Raw genomic sequence first — 20,238 nt, forward strand, 5'->3', positions numbered from 1 at the left:
AGAACTCATCTCTACAGTAAATAAATAAATAAATTAGCTGGGCATGGTGGCATGTGCCTGTAGTTCCAGCTGCTTAGAAGGTTGAGGTAGAAGGATTACCTGAGCCCAGCAGGTTGAGGCTGCGGTGGCCATGAACATGCCACTGCACTCCAGCCTGGGTGACAGAGTGAGATTTCAACTAAAGAAATTAAAAATTGCTTTCCTACCAGATCAAACTTTAGTTAATAAGAGTTTTATAGTTTATTTATTCTCCAGATATCTTTTAAACATCTACTATAGGCCGGACATTTTCTAGTTACTGGGAACTGAATTGTGAACTAAACAGACAAAAATTTTCACCCTCGTGGAACTTAAATTCGTTGATGCAAGAATAGTTCAAGCATACTAGTAGTACTCTGTTGTTATCAGTAATTCATGCTGGGATAGTGTTTTATAATTTATAAAGTGATTTCATAAACAACTATCTTATTTAATCTTCAAACATGATAAGTAAGGCAACTATCATTATTCCCACTAATATAGTAGATGACTAAAATTTGCTTAAATTTACACTAGTGATTATATGAACAGATTCAGCTATGTAGGAGTCCCAGACTGAGAGGATCTTCCAGATTTCTTTGCACCATAGTCCCATGCATCTACCTCACATCTTCCTCAGGTATAGCATATGGCTCTTAGAGTTGGAATAAAGCTAGTGGCATAACCTTCTCTGTACTGTCCAATGAACCACATGTAGCTGTTTAAATTTAAATTAGTTAAAATTAAATATAATCTGAAATTCAGTACTTTAGTCACACTGACCACATTCCAAGTACACAGTGGTCACATGTGACTTGAGGATACTGTATTGGACAGCACTGGTAATTTCTTTTTGTCAATTTATTTAAAAAATTAATGAGACAAGGAGAGAGAAACATTAAGTGCTATGCATTTTTCTTTTCTGTACCATTAAAACTGACATCAATGTCTATAACATCAAGATGTGACCTTGGATTACAGAATATTATGGTAACAGGAATTTTAAAGGAAATATGAAATTTTAATTAAGGTTTAATATTGAGTGGCAAAAATCTGATTCAATTAAGAACAGCTTATATTCAGCAAATTTGACAAATTTTTTCTGTAATTAGATGTTTTTAATGCTAACTACTTTATATATTATGTGTTTTGGGTGCTATCAAAGTGGGTTTTGATAAATAAGTATTTTATTTATTTATTTTTTTGAGTTGGAGTCTCATTCTGTCGCCCAGACTGGAATGCAGTGGCCGCTCTCGGCCACCACAACCTCGCCCGCTGGGCTCCGGCGATCCTTCCGCCTCAGCCTTCCAAGTAGCCGGCATTACAGGCATGCGCTACTGCGCCCGACTGATTTTTTGATTTATTGTAGAGATGAGGTCTTGCTGCCCAGGCGGGTCTCGAACCTGCGGGCTCAGGCAATCCACTCACCTCAGCCTCCCAAAAACGCGGGATTACAGGCTGAGCCACTGAGCCCGGCTAAATAAGTATTTTAAAAGGTATACATTACACACTAGTTTTAGATACTTTTCTAGGTCTTGAGGCACTACATTGAGTCCTACAGATAAATTCCTTGCCCTCATGGCACGTACACTCTAGAGTGGTCTTTGAAGTCTGGATGCTTCTTCTACTGGTAATTTTATTAACATTTATATTCAGTCACAACATTGATGCAACTGAGAAACATATTAGCATTTACTAAGATGACTATGAAGGATCAAGTTCAGGTTACCAGTGGTCCTAAATTTTTCTGCTTCCAAGATGACCAAATACTCGTCTCTGAAAGTTTAATTCTGGTCTTATGTGAGGTACAGCAAACATCCAACACTCTCAAGAGGAACTGTTAATACTGTTAAAAGTGAAAAAAAGCTAAGACTTAGAAAATAGTTTGACATTTTTTATTCTTAGCTTATGTATTAGCTCAGTCTTGTGTTACTGAGAATAACTTACTTATTCAAATAGAAAAGAGGAATTCCTGAGTTAATCTAGGTTTGTTTTTTTTGTTGTTGTTTTTTTTGAGTTGGAGTCTCACTCTGTTGCCCAGACTGGAGTGCAGTGGCACACTCCCAGCCACCGCATCCTCGACCTGCGGGCTCCGGCGATCCTTCCACCTCAGCCTTCCAAGTAGCTGGAACTACAGGCGCGCGCTACCACGCCCGGCTAATTTTTTGATTTATTGTAGAGATGGGGTCTCACCAAGTTGCCCAGCCAGATCTCGAACCCGCGGGCTCAGACAATTCACTCACCTCAGCCTCCCAAAGCGCGGGATTACAGGCTGAGCCACCGAGCCCAGCTAATCTAGGTTTTTAATCTTTAAATTGTGTTCAGGATGTCATGCAGTTTAAATAAAACAATATAGACCTGTAAATTTATCAAAATTATAAGACCTTAAATTATTGCATATGTAAAAGTGATGACGATTACACACTATTGGCTGTATTCTTTTTTTTTTTTTTTAAGAGATAGATTCTTGTACTATTGCTGATCCTCCTTCCTCAGCTCCCAAAGTGCTGGGATTACAAGCATAAGCCACTGTGCTTGGCCTGTATTCTTGTGTGTGTGTGTGTGTGTGTGTGTGTGTGTGTGTGTGTGTGTGTGTATGTTGGTGTCTCACTCTTTTACCCAGACTGGAGTGCAGTGGCCGCTCCCGGCCACCGCAGCCTCGACCTGCTGGGCTCCAGCAATCCTTCTACCTCAGCCTTCCATTTAGCTGGAACTACAGGTGTGCACTACCACATCTGGCTAATTTTTTGATTTATTGTAGAGATGAGGTCTCGCTTGCCCAGGCGGGTCTTGAACCCGCGGGCTCAGGCAATCCACTCACCTCAACCTCCCAAAGCACGGGATTATAGGCTGAGCCACCGAGCCCCACTGGCCTGTATTCTTAAATGTAATTGAACATAAGATCATGTTGAGAGCTATTTGTGTCAGGTATAAATATGTATATGTATTATCTTATCAGGATGTACCTGTTGCTGCTCGACAGCAATTCTACACTGACATGTACTGTCCAATCTGTTTACATCAAGCCTCTTACCCCGTTGAAACAAATTGTGGACATCTCTTTTGTGGTAAGCAAACAATGCTATCCTTGGTAAAAATGACTATTTAGACCAAGACGTGTATGTGTACATAGACTGGATTACTAATGTTCTCTTTGTCACATTTTGTATTTTGTGAGTAGGGTAGACTGCTTCTCATGTCGTGCTCTTCTTGTCAACTAAGTTTATTTAGCATCTAAATAATATACTAAATAACATGTATTTATTTCCTATTTAATGTTATTTAGCATCTGTGGATTCAAAGGTTTAAAGAACTTTTTTATTCAGCTCAATAAGCAGATACGTGTTTCTTTCTTTACATAGTAATTCAAGTATATCAGTAGCATGAGGGATTCACTGAATCCTTCCTTGTTCTTCACTTTTTGGTAGTTTCATTTATTATTCATCCTTCCCAGGTTCTTCTCTAAGAATCCTGCCCAAGACCTTCCCTTGGCTCTCACCTCTTTTTTTTTTTTTTTTTTTTTTTGAGTTAGAGTCTCACTTTGTTGCCCAGACTGGAGTGCAGTGTCACGCTCGCAGCCTCAGCATGCTGGGCTGTAGCGATCCTTCCGCCTCAGCCTTCCAAGTAGCTGGAACTACAGAAGCACACCACCACTCCCGGCTAATTTTTGTGTGTGTGTGATTTATTGTAGAGATGAGCTCTCACCAAGTTGCTGGTCTCAACCCCCAGGCTGGTCTCAACCCCCAGGCTGGTCTCAACCCCCAGGCTGGTCTCAACCCCCAGGCTCAGGCAATTCTCTTGCCTCAGCCTCCCAAAGTGCTGGGATTACAGGCTGAGCCACTGCACCCAGCCTAGACCTAGTTTTTTTGTAGTCGTTTCTTTCTGTTAAAACAGTGTGTTCAAGATAGAGTCTTATTGCTTCCAAAATGTGCCACATTTTCATATAAGGACTAATTTAAAATGCAGCGTATAGTGATCCTATAAATTGCTTTCTCCCTTTTGTCTAATTTCATTATATAAAATTATTAAGTCAGTTGTTCTTATTTATGTTGTCGAGGATGGCATAAGTAGTTGAAACCCATAGCATGCATTGCAGGGTTTCTATACCTTGTGCTAATTTAGTAATCCAATAATGATATTTCTTCATCCATTAACTTCAATCTCTTCTCTAAAGTTTATGCCTAAGTAGCTAACAAATTATAAAATATAAAACACTTATTTCAATTTCAGTCTTTTTATTATTTGCTGGAAATGCTAATCAGCAGCAAAATAATGTAAGATCAGATGGGGGAAATTAAATGCAGTCAGAGAAGGCAGATATGTTTTGTTTCTCCTCTCAAACGTAATCAATCTGACACTCTTTTCTTCCGAATCTGAATGTGACCACAGTCATCCTCTAACACAGTACCACACAGGAGAATCAGTGAGGTTTGACAGGCAGGGTAAATGTATTTGCCGGCCTAGGCTTAGGTAATTCACTGAATGGATGGTCCTGTCAGTTGAAAGATGACTGTATTGTGTTCTTGGTTTTACCTCTGGGTCTGAGGTTATAAAGTAGATTGTTTCTGATATTCTGCTCTACTTGTTAGCCACTTTTATTAGTGTCTATAGGGTCAAAGCTTAAAAAATTAGCTATTCAATTTATCAAGCAGAAATGTATTTCTTTAAATAATATTTCAAGTATATTAGTGCCATGTATGTCAAAAGCACTTTGACTTATTTCTATATATGGAACAGCAGCTCTGTTCCATCACAGGGAGTTAGGAATAATGGCAACAACAGATACCACCTTATTTGCATTTGTAACCATCATTATTTTACTTAATTCTCCAGCAGTCTTGTGAGGTCTTATTCACATTTTACAAATACAAATTCAGAGAGATTGTGACTAAGATTAAAGTTATTGAATCACCTCTCCTACCATCCTGTTTAGGTGCATATTTCTCTTTATGGAGGGGGAGAGTTGAGGAAAAGGAAAACATTAAGTGTATAACTTATATATAACAGCAGATGTGTATGAACTAAAGTGTTTGATGCGCTGGGCCATAGTTTTTTAATGCAGGCAAGTGACCGTTACATAAGATTAAATGAGTTTAATATATGTCAAAACACACTGGATGAAAAGGTAGTAGATAAATCTGAGACATCATGACAGATGGTATTAACAATACTATCAGATTAATACATTCTGCTTTTATAAAGTTCCTGTATGAAATTAAATTGTCAAAGTACCTCATAAACATCTAATTAATGTTGCAGTCTGTGAGAGTTAAGATATCAGATAAAGACTGCTTAGCTTTTAAATTTGTCCTTAATTTGGTAGACAAGTTTTTCCCCATAGTTTTTTAGTATCTAATTTGAACAACCTTTGCTTAACCCATCTGTTTGCTCCCTGGTGTCCTCACACATCATTTATTTCTTCCTCTGGCATTTGCTCTTGCTGTTCATAAAAACTGAGGTGTCCTCCCTCCTGTTTTCTGCTTATCTAGATCTTATCTATCCTACAGTTCAGTTCAAATCTTTTCTCCTCTACAAGTTACTCTAATGCATCCCTCTCTGCACTCCTTTTGTACTTAAAGTTAGTATTACTCAGTTCAAGATTTAACTACCCTCCCATTGCTTTAAGTATGTCATCTTGGTCTCCTCAGTTGCATGTTCTGAATTCTGAACGCTTATTTGATCTGGAGGAATCAGAATAAGGAACACAGACGGGCTAAGCTAGGTTGTTCAGACAAGAGAAAGGATAGAGAATCCTGGAGTGATAAGGGAGACTTAGTTCAGCACTTGGCACTTATTTCAGATTCATAATGGGAACTGAATGGTCGAAAATGCAGGTGTCCTGCAGAGAAGAAACTGAATTGACCTCTTCATCACCAAACAGTATTCAAACATATCCCCTCATATGTTATTGGCCTGAAGTTTAGTGTTTATACACTTGGTTCACCTGCTACTTCTTGAAGTCATATGAACTCTTCTTTAGGTTGTGATGCCCATCTTTAGCTGGTTTGCTGCTCATGAATACTTGCAGGCAGAAAAATCAGATCCATCTAGTTCAAGAGTTGATTCAATCATTGAACTGGATTATAAATTTTGTCAGGACAGAGAGCATATACTCTTTGTATCCTTTGATTCCTTGCTCCTACTACCTAATATTAGTTAATACTTTGATAATTTGGTTTTCTAAACTCAAAAAGTAAAATTTGTGTTTTTGTAACATATATCAAATTTGGAACAGAAAATTTATGCTCTGTTTGTTGGTTGTTATAATATTGTTTAATTGTTGTTTTACTTACATTACACAGGAAATGCAATATTTTCTGTGAAGCCTCATAGCATCAAGACAGTTAACATATATTTGTTTTTGATTGTGCAAAACTGTAGCTTAACTAGAAGTTTAAATAAAAAATGGTTTTTAATGTCTGGGAATTGTTACTAGATTTGAATTTGCCTGAAGAGTTAGTTGAAGTAAAAAATACTTTTAAGCAAGGTGATATTGTTAAAATATTTCAAATATCTGAAACTTTCTGAGGATATATGAACTTTAAAACATAAATTTAATGTTTTTTTGGGGTTTTTTTCCCATTAGGTACCTGCATTATTGCTTACTGGCGATACGGTTCATGGCTTGGAGCAATTAGTTGTCCAATCTGTAGACAAACGGTAATGTTTCATATACAGAGGTATTATTCAGGCTATTCATTTTGTACATTTTTACAGTTTTTATGTCTAAATTTTGAATTATTTTTTATCTTTTTTAGCAGAACTTCATCAAAAGCTTCTGTGACATTATTCAATTATTTATTTTTTAAAGCTATCATTAAGATACCACAAAAAAAAGGAAATTCTATTTGAAATCCTGTAGTTGTAGTGAAAACAACTGATAAATGAATCCTTTCCTTTGTAAGTCTTTGTTGAAATAGCGGCAAAAGAATAACTGGACTAGATGATCAGGCTTAAGCATATATCCTCTGTATACATTTCTTTTAGAAAAAAAGTGTTTTTCCTTTTTAAAATTATATTTAACTTGTCCTTTTCCAGTGAAGGTCCAGGTTGTTTTAAGTGATGTATAATAACTTTTTTAAATGTTTCATTTATTTTAGAGACATAAGCCACACTGCATTTTCCAGAACAGATTACACTATTAGAGTCAGTACAGAAGCCACCTCCGGTGGGAGGCAGTAGATGCTATAAATGCAAATCTGAAGATTAAAATGTTAGCACACATGAGATATGCCAGGTTATCTCAATTTCCTTGACAGACTAGAGAAACAAAATACTGAACAATTCTGAGAAACCAAAGTTCTTAGTTTTTAATATGGCAAAATAGGGCCAGGCGTGATCACTCACACCTGTAACTCCAACACTTTGGGAGGCCATGGTGAGAGAATTGCTTGAGCCCAGGAGTTTGAGACCAAACTGGAAAACATAGCAAGACCTTATCTCTACAAAAAATAAAAAATGTAACCAGGCATTGTGACACACACCTGTAGTCCAAACTACTCGAGGCTGAGGTGGAAGGATCACCTGAGCCCAAGAAGTTGAGGCTATGGTGAGCTGTGATCGTGCCACTGTACTCCAGCCTGGGTGACAGACTCCAGCCTGGGTGACCCCAACTCAAAAAGAAAAGAAAAGAAAAATAATATGGCAAAATAGAACATTCTGTCAGTTGTACACTGTTTTTTATAACTTCTTTTATGTTTATTTTTCATTTAAAATAAAAATACAGCCGGGCTCGGTGGCTCAGTCTGTAATCCCACGCCTTTGGGAGGCTGAGGTGAGTGGATTGCCTGAGCCCACGGGCTCAAGACCCGCCTGGGCAGGCGAGACCTCATCTCTACAATAAATAAAAAAAAAAATTAGCCAGGCATGGTAGCGCGTGCCTGTAATTCCGTCTACTTGGAAGACTGAGGTGGAAGGATCGCCAGAGCCCAGCAGGTCGAGTCTGCGGTGGCCGGGAGCGGCCACTGCACTCCAGTCTGGGCGACAGAGTGAGACTCCAACTCAAAAAAATAAATAAATAAAAATAAAAATAAAAATACAGTAGTCCCCTCTTACCCCTGACTGTGGGGAATGTGTCCATACATACATATACATACAAACACATATATAAATACACACACACACATATACACATATACATACAAATACACATACATATAAATATATACACAAACATATGCACATATACCTGCACACATACATCTACATACGCATATGCATAAGCACATACATATACAGTACACAAACATATACATGCATACTCACATAAACACACATATACATGCATACACACATACATGCGCACACACACTTTCAGCCCTATCTCTGGCTATTTCTTGCCATCACTGCCCCCTTGTTTTAGTGCCCAGAGGGAGGTCCAGGGCTCTCTCTTCTTTCCTTCTTGCTTCTATGTTCCCAAATTCTACCTGTTTCACATTTGACTTTTTATCACATGATCAAGAGGAAAACTGATGTTTTTGTGTTGCCTCTCTGCTGATGTGATGTACAAAACAGGCAGTCAACATTGAAGCTTATTTGCTACTACCATCTCTTACCATCTTTTGCCATTGGCTTGTAGCACTGAGACCAGGTAGAAGTTCTTGCATTAATGAATTAGTTCTACCACCTGTCCCTTCTTCTTGGCTCACCCATGCCTCTCATAGGGCATATGTATATTAGTGGTATACTTTGCACCGTCCATCCATTGACTAGAGGCTAGTAAAGTTGTCTTAATATAATAAATATAATAATAAAGCATTTAATCATAATAAAGTTGTCTTGGTTCCCTAACTGCAGATTAACTCATCCTGGAGGCAAGACTGATGGTAGATACCTGTTCCAACACCTGTTTCACTGGTTTCACCTGTTTCACTCTTTTAATAAATGGCCATGGAAATAGCAGTTGCTGCCTCCAACAGGAACACACTGCTCACTTCTCTTTCTGAATGCGTGCACACTGACACACAGTCTACCCACACATCAAGCTTAGCCCAAGTTTTATACTTTCTGGCCTCCTGGGCTAAAGAGGCCTCTTGTAGCATCACTATGACACCTACCACAGTGCCATGTAGGCTGTTTACCAGAATTGCCTCCCCTTTTATATTGGATATTGTGGTCATCCAGGAGCAGGGTCGTGTCTTCATTTTCTAATTTTTTTGTATATCTAGCACAGTGCCCAGCCCACAGTATGTGCTACATTAATGTGTACTGAAAGAATGCATTTTTATTAACAAATCTGTGAAGGAAGAGATAGCTATATATGCTGTTCCTACCACCTGCTGCACATAGTCACTCCTTTGTTTAGCTGTTTGGAACTGAAGAAGGATACAAACAACAGCTAGACGATCTAAAACTAAAGCTACCACTTCTTGCTTTTATCTCATCATACAACTCATCAGTAACTATTTTCTTTTTTTTTTTCTTTTGAGTTGGAGTCTCGCTCTGTTGCCCAGACTGGAGTGCAGTGGCCGCTCCCGGCCACCGCAGCCTCAACCTGCTGGGCTCCGGCGATCCTTCCGCCTCGGCCTTTCAAGTAACTGGAACTACAGGCGTGCGCTACCACTCCCGGCTAATTTTTTTTGATTTATTGTAGAGATGAGGTCTCGCCAAGTTGCCCAGGCGGGTCTTGAACCCGCGGGCTCAGGCAATCCACTCACCTCAGCCTCCCAAGGCGTGGGATTACAGGCTGAGCCACTGAGCCCGGTTAGTAACCATTTTCTATAAAGGTGTTATATTTTTATTTATTATTATTATTATTTTTTGAGTCAGGGTCTCACTTTGTTGCCCAGGTTGGAATGCAGTGGCACAATCACAGCTAATTGCAGCCTCGAATTCCTGGACTCAAGCAATTATCCCACCTAGGCCACCCAAAGTGCTGGGATTACCAGTGTGAGCTGCCACACCTGGCTTATATTTTTAAGTGTATTTATTTTTCAAGGTACTGTCTGTTACCTTCAGAGTATGTATGTATAAACACATTCCCCACAGCCAGGGAAAAGGGAGTACTACTATGTTTTTATTTTAAATGAAAAATAAAAATAAAGGAAGTTATGAAAAACAGTGTATAACTGATAGAATGTCCTATTTTTCCATATTATTTATTTTTTATTTGTTATAAATGCAAATGTGAAGACTAAAATGTTAGCACACATGAGATATGCCAGATTTTCTCAATTTATTTGACAGACTAGAGAAACAAAATACTGAACAATTCTGAGACACCAAAGTTCTTTTTGTTTACTATGGCAAAATAGGACCAGGTGCAGTGATTCACACCTGTAACTCCAACACTTTGGGAGGCCATGTTATGTATACGTACAACTTTTTTTTTTTTTGTCCTCTTTGCCATACTTTGTACCCTTTTTACCACAACCATGGAGGAAGCAGGGTTAAATGTATTATGTTATATAACAGTATCAAGAATTACATTTTTTTTTCTTTTGAGTTGGAGTCTCACTCTGTGGCCCAGGCTGCAGTGGCATGATCATAGCTCACTGTAGTCTTGACCTCCTGGGCTCAGGTGATCCTCCTGCCTCAGCCTCTCTAGTAGCTGGGACCATAGGCGTATGCCACCATGCCAGGCTTAATTTTTTAATTTTTTGTACGGACGAGGTCTCACTATGTTGTCTAGACTGGTCTCAAACTCCTGGGCTTAAGCAGTCCTCTTGTCTTGGCCTCCCAAAGTACTGGAATTGTAAGCATGAGCCACTGTGCCCAGCCACATTTTTTTTTTAATTGTGTTTGAGAGCTGGTCCCTAAAATAACTTAATCTCTGTATTATGGCTAGTACCAATGAAAGATCTTTCAAATAACAGTGAGAATATAGAATAATTATATTAATAGCAAAAAAGAAATTCATAATTTTTCTCTCTCAGAGTGATAGGTATATATTTTATGTCACTTTGTTCCTGAATGTTTTCTCATCCTTCATATATATGCCACTGTGTGTGTGTGTGTGTGTGTGTGGGTGTGTGTGTGTCCAAATCAAAAAAAAAAAAAATATATATATATATATATATATATATATATATATTTTTTTTTTTTTTTTTTTGAGTTGGAGTCTCACTCTGTCACCCAGGCTGGAGTGCAGTGGCATGCTCATGGCCACTGGCACACACAACCACGTCTGGCGAATTTTTTGATTTATTGTAGAGACGAGGTCTTGCCAAGTTGCCCCAGGTTGGTCTTGAACCCGTGGGCTCAGGCAATCCTCTAGCCTCTGCCTCCCAAAGTCCTGGGATTACAGACATGAGCCACCTCACCCGGCCCTTCTTATATTTTTAAATATCTGTTTGTCCAAACAGAGAACTACTGAATTTACCACTGGTGTGGACAGAAAAATATTAGACCAGGATTCAGATATGGTACCTATTATACTTCATAGGAAGTTCACATTACATTCTGCATTGGCTTTTACAGTGAGGCAGTGTTAACTTATTCCCCTCCACCCCAGGTTGCCTTTATTGAAATAAATGAGTGAAATATAAATTCAGAAGCTTTAATTATTTCGTTGAATAGTAACACAAAATGAAAAAAAACATGATTCAGAAAAATTGAAACTATGTTTTTCTGTAATATACAGGTAACTTTACTCTTAACAGTATTTGGTGATGATGATCAGTCTCAGGATGTTGTAAGATTGCATCAAGATATTAATGATTATAATCGGAGATTCTCAGGGCAGCCCCGATCCGTAAGTAATGTTATAGCAGGTACAAATTTAGAGGGAGACATTATATTGTGTATGTATTCTTACATTTTTAAACTTGAATCACCTTCAAAGTACTCTCTGTTTGATGCAATACACCTATCAAGATGCTTTTCTCACTGCTCAAACCCATTTTGAACTCATCAATTTTGATGCCTTTTAGTGTTTCTGCTTTTTTTGGTTTCACTTCTTTCATATCAGCAAAATGTTCCCTTTGAGGACATTTTTCATCCGGAGAAATAAAAATAGTCACTTGGAGCAAGATCGGGTAAATAGGGTGGAGGACAGGGGTCGTGCCATTTTTTGGTTAAAAACTGCTGTATACTTAGTGCAGTGTGGGCGGGTACACTTGTAGATCAACCATCATGAAATGGGCAAACGCATTAAAAGAATCAAAAAGAAAATTTCACTGAAGCTGAATTCAGCCTCTCACAACAACGCTAGGTGGTACACTGATGCTGATAAGTTCCTAGAACACTTACTTGGAAGAGGAAGCCTGTACTACATGGGGCCTACCCACCAAAAGATAATTCCAGATTTTTTGGGTCCCCCTTCATATTGTAATGGGATACAGGCCCTTACTATTTGTTGAAAATATTAGTGAGTTATTTTTAAGATAAGAATCAAGGCCAAGTGTGGTGGCTCATACCTATAATCCTAGCAGTTTGGGAGGCTGAGGCAAGAGAATTGCTTGAGCTTAGGAGTTTGAGACCAGCCTGGACAACATAGCAAGACATTGTATCTACAAAAAAATCTAAGAAATTATCTGGACATGGTGGTGTGCACTTGTAGTCCCAGCTACTCAGGAGGCTGAGGTGGAAGGATTGCCTGAGCCCAGGAGGTTGAGGTTGCAGCGAGCTTTGATCGTGCCACGCGCTCTAGCCTGAGCAACACAGTGAGATTCCAACTAGAAAAAAAAAAAAAAAAGAATTGAAAAAAAATTAAGCTATTAAAATGCTTCAGTATTGGCCAGGCACAGTGACTCCTCCTATAATCTCAGCACTTTGGGAGGCCAAGGCAGGATTGTTTGAGCCCAGGAGTTTAAGACCAGCCTGGGCAACATAGTAAGATCCTGTCTACAAAAAAAACCCCCCAAAATCTAAAATACTTCAGTATCATAAAAAAGTGTGCTCTTACCCCTTGCTCCTTTTTCTGTGAGATCACAGACATTTAAGGGAGTATAGTTTCAATTGTTGTGGATGCTAGTGGGTAGTTTATCATTTTTTTAAAGTATTGAAGCAGTAAGAAAAGAATCTAATTACTATTGCTTTCCATAATTTTTTGGAACTTCTATTTTTTTATCTAGCAATTTTTAAATGTATCTTCCAGTGACACCTGTAGGGTGATTCTTTTAAAATATAACCTTTCAAATTCAAGAACTAACACTGAACTTTAAAGAAATCATTTTAAGATTTTCATGCATATTTTTACATATGTTAACACACCATTGCTCACTTACTACTTTTTGTAGATGTCAGATATTTAATGAGTAAGAAAGGCTGGTATGTAATGAATTACAATATAATAAAGACATTTAAGTCTTTGATAGTCTGCCTCCTTCAAAGATAGAGTAAGTTTACATGAATACACAAATATTTCTTAGTAAACAATTTCATATTTCTTGTCTAATTAGTATAGATTTTGTATAAATGATAATACCATATTAGAATATACATATTCAGTAGCTCTGATAAAGAACAGAAGGGTATTCAAAAAAATGTGCTGTTTGTTAGGATATCTAAAGTCATTTACCATAGATTTTGTGAAAGCTGTAAGGCTGTTTTGCTTTAATTTTTTGTTATTATTGTTTTGGTTTGGTTTTTTTCAGTCAGAGTTTCACTCTGTCGCCAAGACTGGAGTGCAGTGGCACACTCACAGCCACTGCAGCCTCCACCTGCTGGGCTCTGGTGATCCTTCCGCCTCAGCCTTCCAAGTAGCTAGAACCACAGGCATGTGCCACCATGCCTGGCTGATTTTTTTTTTTTTTATTGTAGAGACGAGGTCTCGCCATGTTGCTCAGGCTGATCTCGAACTCCTGGAATCAGGCAGTCCTCTCACCTCCACCTCCCAATGTGCTGGGATTACAGGTGTGAGCCACTGCGCCCAGCTTGTTTTGCTTTAAATATTCATTTCTCCCACAGAGAATAAAAAACTGAAAATTAAGAAGTGATTCTGAAAAGACCATTCTTGTTCTTTTGTGTTCCAAAAGAATCACAATATGATTTTCTTGGTCTGAAGGAGTTTTAAAAACTGTTTTCTCCTCACTTGCTCAATTCTTTGCATTTTTGTCTCGATCTCCCTCTCAACTTATCTGGCACTTGATACATAAAATGCATACCCAAAGTTGGCTTTATGATTTTTATACAGGTTGTTAAAAATAGCAGAGGGAGTCAGGCATCGTGGCTCACACCTGTAATCCCAACACTTTGGGAGGATGAAGGCAAAAGGATTGCCTGACCCCAGGGGTTCAAGACCAGCCTGAGCAGCATGGTGAAAACTTGTCTCTACATAAATCAAAAAATTGGCCAGGCATGGTGGTGCACGCCTGTAGTTCTAGCTACTTGGAAGACTGAAGTGGAAGGATCGCCTGAACCCAGCAGGTCAAGGCTGCAGTGGCCGTGAGTGTGCCATTGCACTCCAGCCTGGGCGATAGAGTAAAACTCTGACTCAAAAAAAAAAAAAAAAAAAAAGCAGAGGGATAACCCTCCACCTCAGCCTTCCAAGGAGCTGGAACTACAAATAATTTTTGATTTATTGTAATGACGAGGTCTCGCCAAGTCACCTGGGCTGGTCTTGAAACCGTGGGCTCGGGCAATCCGCTTGCCTTGTCCTCCCAAAGTGCTGGGACTACAGGCTGAGCCACAGAGCCTGGCCTTCATTGCTATTCTTAAACTATCAAAGCCATCAAAGTCCATATGTCTTTAATGTATAATACTTATATATTGACTGGCAAGTTATAAAGGTCTTTCATGTACAATATCTCTTTTAGTTTTTAGTAGTCCTTATTGCACATAAATAATTAATTGTTGAAATATCTCTGGTAGGTTAAACAACTATCCCCAAGATCACCTGGCTAATAAGTGCTTGATTTTGGTTCCAATTCAGATCTGTCTGACTTTAAAGCTCAAGCTTCAGACTTTAATTTGATCCTGTATACTTGGTTCTTTGGTTTATTTTACTTAGAGATAACTTGAGTTTTTCATTATTATAACCCATATTTTAAGCTTGATGACACTGTAGTTACTTTTATCTGTAGTTACTTTAATCTGTGATAAGTATTAGTTTTATAAGAACTAATATTCAGAGAAATGTTTTTAAATAAAATCCATAATTAGAAAATATGTTCAATCAATATGTGAACCTTCTTAATTCATCTTAACTGGGTTTACACTTTTTAAGAAAAGTATATTATTTTGAAATCTGATACATTAGATGCTAAATCATAATATTCATTTTTTCCCCCTACCAGATTATGGAAAGAATTATGGATCTACCCACTTTACTGAGGCATGCATTCAGGGAAATGTTTTCAGTCGGAGGCCTTTTCTGGATGTTCCGCATTAGGATAATACTTTGTTTAATGGGAGCATTTTTCTACCTTATATCACCTCTAGATTTTGTACCTGAAGCCTTGTTTGGAATTCTAGGCTTTCTAGATGATTTTTTTGTCATCTTTTTATTGCTTATCTACATCTCTATTATGTATCGAGAAGTGATAACCCAAAGGCTAACCAGATAAAAAAAAAAAAAAGTTTGCTAGAATATCTGAGCTAATGTATAAAAATCAAACAAAGGACCAGTGGCAGTATAAAGTATTTGAATATTATCTTACAAACTTAAAACAACTGTATGACAAACATCTGATTATCAATTGACAAATACCTAGCAGCACATAACTGGAATTTTTATATTTTGCAGGTTCTAATGTTCAGAATTATAATGATCTAGTTATATCTCAATTTTGTGTTGTCTGTAAAGTATCTGGAAAAAATATGGAATTATATTAAAAGGAATGCTTTTATCTTTTGCTTTTCCCCAAAATTAGATTAATTGTAATATAGTAAGGAGTTGTTAAATGTAGTTTATCCAATTTATCCTCCTCAGTGGGTAGCTATATGATAATACAGAGCTATAAAGCTCATCTAAGTATTTTTGTTAAAATAAAAGATTATACAGTATTGGGGGGAAAGTCAGTGTTTCTTTTAATACTAGTTTTGTGCATTTGGAGCAGTTCTGCTTTTTTGCTCTGGTATAATTCTTTGCGATCAGCTAAAACTGAAAGGAGAAACTTGAACTTTATACTTTGATTTCATATTCTCATTTACAGAGCACTTTTTAATCAGTAGAAGATTAAAAAAATGAAAAACATTTATCTTGAGTCAGCATACTTGATGTTCAGTTATGGCATTTAAACAAGAGTTTGGTCCTTTCATAGGAGCAGATGTATAAAAGTAACATATAAAGGGAAGGCTTTTTTAGGAATCTGGTAATACTGCAGACACATCATGGTCTGATGCATTTCTCAGGGAAGGGATCTTCATATCTGTGAGCATCAAAGCCCTTAGGAAAGTACCAGGAACAGTATTTAAATCTGACAAGAGAATTACTGGTTACCTCTAGCAATGGATGGACAAATTTGATTAGTTTTGTATTGTGGAAAACTTAAAATACTGTCTCAAGATTGTAGCATATGGCCCAGATTCATCATGTCTTGTGCAGAATGAGTGGATAAGTCTGAGAAAAGTCAATACCATAGTATTAGGAGACCTACTCACTTTTCCTGGCATTACTCATTAGATAATTTAGGTGATGCCCAGGAGTCAGTGTTAGCATTGCCATCTGCGATCACTGATATTCATATCATCCAAAAATTTATTAGTGAGCCTCACTATGTGCTGACAGGAAGATGAGAAAATCTGCCACTTTCTCCCACATTAATCAAATTAGCTATCAACAAATAAGATTCTGAATGAAATTTCAATTTGCATTCTCTAATTTGGACTTAGGACAAAGCCGTTGCTTGTCATCAAGAAAAAACAATAATGGTTAAACACAGACATTATAATTACAGAAGTTTCTCACATACTTTTGTTTATCCTTGGGCCTATGTTGTGAGGAAGGCACAGCATCACCTTCCATTTCACAGATGAAATCCCCACGCTATTGATGCAAGTTGTTTTGGTTTTTTTTTTTTACTTAAGTCACCTAACAAGCAATTGAACTGGTATTAACTGGTGAAGCTCATGAAGAAAGAAAATGGGATCCTTTAGAAGTCTTTCATACTATATTATTCCTTCATTGGAGTAGGGTAGCTTAGGTGTTCCTAAGAGGAAAGGTCTAGAAAGATGACTCCTCAAGACCATGAATCCTAATTCTGCACTTCCAAATCAAATGTCTAATAGGGTGGCATACATCATAGAGAAATATTTTGGTTGCATTCACCAACTTGAAAAGTAAATGAGTAGGAGTTTATTACACCACCATTTATCAGCCTGGAAATGTATTTTCTGTCAATTAAACACTTGGTATGGGGCTATTAACAATGTTTTTTTGGCAGGATTTTATTTTCTTTGCATGCGTTCTGCTCCAGTGTCACATTTCTGGTTACAATTATTTTATTGTAATACTTTCCTGGTAGAGGTACATTGTACCAAATTTTGTAACATACAAAAACACTGTATGATCTGAAGTACTATTAAACTGAAAAGGGTATGTATTGATATCTCGGAATTTTAGACCTGCTTATTGTCATCTTTACTGATCACTGATGATTATTTGCAGAAGGAATCTGAGAGAGTATTTAAAGCAAGTAGAGTCAATCAGTGTTTTAAATTTCATGGTAATACTTCTGTGGTTCAGAGTTAGATCATATAAACCAAAGCAAACATTTGGATTTTTTAAAACAACAATATTGTAACTGTCACTAAAACAGATGGTCCAACCTAAGGAGCAGATAATAACTTGGGCAGCTCTGTGGGGAACAAGATGGGGGAGATAACTGTTCCAGCTGCCCACGAAAACAGTGGTTTCACCTACAATTCTCAGCATTTGAGAGGAAAGAAAGGACTGTGTGGAGCCCTTGTGGCCGTGCAGATACCTACCTCACAGAGTCGTCATGGAAGACTGGCGGTTTGGTTCAAACTTTGTGATTAAAGAGTCTGTCAAACATTTTATTCTTCTGAATAAAAGCAACATATCTAAAATTTTTTAAAGGTGTTTTCTGTTTCTTTAATATTATATGCCTTAAAATTCATAATTTCTGAAAGCATTTAGTATAATTGTAATGAGTTTCTTTCACTAAAGGACATTCAGTACTTCATCACATTTCTAGTTAGTTTTGGATATATACTGCTCTCTGCAGCCTCCAACTCCTGGGCTCAGGCAATCTGCCTGCATCAGCCTCCCAAACAGCTGGGACTTCCAAGTGCACACTACAATACCTGGCTAATTTTTTGTTTCTGTAGAGACGAGGTCTTGCTATGTTGCCCAGGCTGGTCTCAAACTCCTGGGCTTAAGTGATCCTCCTGCCTCTGCCTCCCAAACTACTGGGATTACAGATGTGAGCCACTACATCCAGCCAATTTTGCTTAGATATTTTTAAATTCAAAAAGTAAAGAATTTGTCTTTAAGGAAAATTATTTAATCTGGGCAATCTGGTATATTAATTCAACGATAAGGATGCAATATAAAATAGAGATTAGGTCTCTGTGCCAATTTATCAGATCTGTTTGACTATTTAAATTGTTATTTGGTAACTGAAATTTCAGAGTCTGTGCGCACATGTTTGCGTCATTGCCTTCCCCTCCTCCCCCTACTCTTTGAAACATGAAATGTCCTCTAAGGCCCTTCCATATTGCTAAATGACCCATAAACCTGGGGCTGGGCTAGAGCAAGAAGCATTTTAGGGGTTTTAGCCTAAGACTGGCCAAGGCCAATAGGTTTTAAGGTCTGCTCTGGGCCATATGATCGCAGAGATAAGGATAATCTTTGACCTTTTGTTGTTTTGTCAGAACCAGACCATCTTCATGGTATCTGTATTTAAGCATTGGATTCTTGACTAGACAAATTTGAGGTGTTATCAGTAATTGTCATCCTTATCCCCCTTCGCACTCTGACTTGTTCATATCCCACAATGGTCAGAAGAGGAGTAGATGCCCCGTCAGGAAGCACTAAGCATATTGGGACATTATTCTTGCTAGCACTGCCTTGTTCTCTCTTTCAGACAAGTGGTATTAACTGAGCAGTCTTTTTTTGTTGTTGTATTTGTTTTTTGAGTCAGAGTCTCATTCTGTTGCACTCTCTCATGGCCACCGCAGCCTTGACCCACTGGGCTCAGGCAGTCCTGCATCAGCCTTCCAAGTAGCTGGGACAAGCTGTAGGCCTTTTGAGGGAATGTAGTATGTGATGCAAGATAGAGTTAAGGGCTACAAGATGTTTAAAGGCACTGATATCTAACTGCTTATACTTACATTAACTTAAAAATACAATTTTTAATTTTTTGAGGAACTCCAAGATGAAAACAATTTTTAAAAAAACTAAAATTACTTAATTCCTGCACCCTTAACATAAGGACTGCAGAACTCTATTCTACATCAACTGAACACAAATCAATTACTTTAATTAAGCAAAGTCCTTGCTAGATGAGATCAGATCTACAGTAACCCTTCTAATAGGTCTTGGAGAAAACCTAGAATGTATGTCTAAATGAAAATGATCCTAATGTTTTTTCACTAATTCTCGATATTAGGGCTGTAAGGGACTTTAGAAACCGGCTGTTTTCTCTGTGAAAATCAGGTGTAAGCTATGGACAGCTCACCAGAAATATGCACATATACACATACAGTCACCCCTCAGTATCCACTGGGGATTCATGCCAGGACTCCCAAAGACACCATTCACAAGTGCTAAAGTAAAATAGTGTGGTATTTGCATATAACCTATGTACATCCTTCTGTATGCTTTAATCATCTCTAGACTACTTATAATAATATAAATGCTATATGATTGTTGTACTGTATTTTTAAAATTTGTATCTTTGGTGTGTGTTTTTTTGTTTGTTTGTTTAAAATGTTTTTTTGAGTCAGCATCTCACTCTGTTGCCAGGCTGAAGTGCAACCACCACCCTGATAAGTCAGCCGCCATTAGCATCAAGACAAGACCCTCTACCAGCAAAAAGATTGACTTGCTGAAGGTTTGGTTGGGTCAATAGTATTTTTTTAGCAATAGGTTTATTTATTTATTTATTTTTCTTTTTTTTCAAGTCTTGCTGTGTCATCCTGGCTGGAGTGCAATGGCGTAATCATAGCTCATTGAAGCTGTGAACTCCTGGACTCCATCAATCCTCCTGCCTCAGCCTCTCAAGTTGCTGGGACTACAGGCAGGAGCCACCATGCCCAGTTTTAGCAAAAAAGTTGTTTTGTTTTTTGAGTCAGAGTCTGTCACCCAGGCTGGAGTGCAGTGGCACACTCACAGCCACCACAGTCTCAACCTACTACTGGTCTCAGGTGATCCTT

At 37.9% G+C, this 20,238-nt stretch overlaps 1 protein-coding gene across 1 annotated transcript in view; it reads left to right on the top strand.

Moving 5' to 3' along the window:
• The window catches only part of RNF170 (ring finger protein 170), a 31,539-nt gene extending 15,641 nt beyond the window's left edge, over positions 1-15,898 (top strand). The window contains exons 3-6 of the mRNA XM_008059879.1: positions 2,978-3,086; positions 6,605-6,678; positions 11,600-11,710; positions 15,195-15,898. Of these exons, the coding sequence (XP_008058070.1) occupies positions 2,978-3,086; positions 6,605-6,678; positions 11,600-11,710; positions 15,195-15,464 (564 nt within the window). The 3' untranslated portion in view covers positions 15,465-15,898. The remainder of the gene's footprint in view (positions 1-2,977; positions 3,087-6,604; positions 6,679-11,599; positions 11,711-15,194) is intronic.
• The last annotated feature ends 4,340 nt before the right edge of the window (positions 15,899-20,238 follow it).

This window comes from Carlito syrichta, unplaced genomic scaffold, assembly GCF_000164805.1.
Source record: "Carlito syrichta isolate Samal-C Ts95f unplaced genomic scaffold, Tarsius_syrichta-2.0.1 Scaffold304409, whole genome shotgun sequence".
In the NCBI taxonomy this organism is placed as follows: Eukaryota; Metazoa; Chordata; class Mammalia; order Primates; family Tarsiidae; genus Carlito; species Carlito syrichta.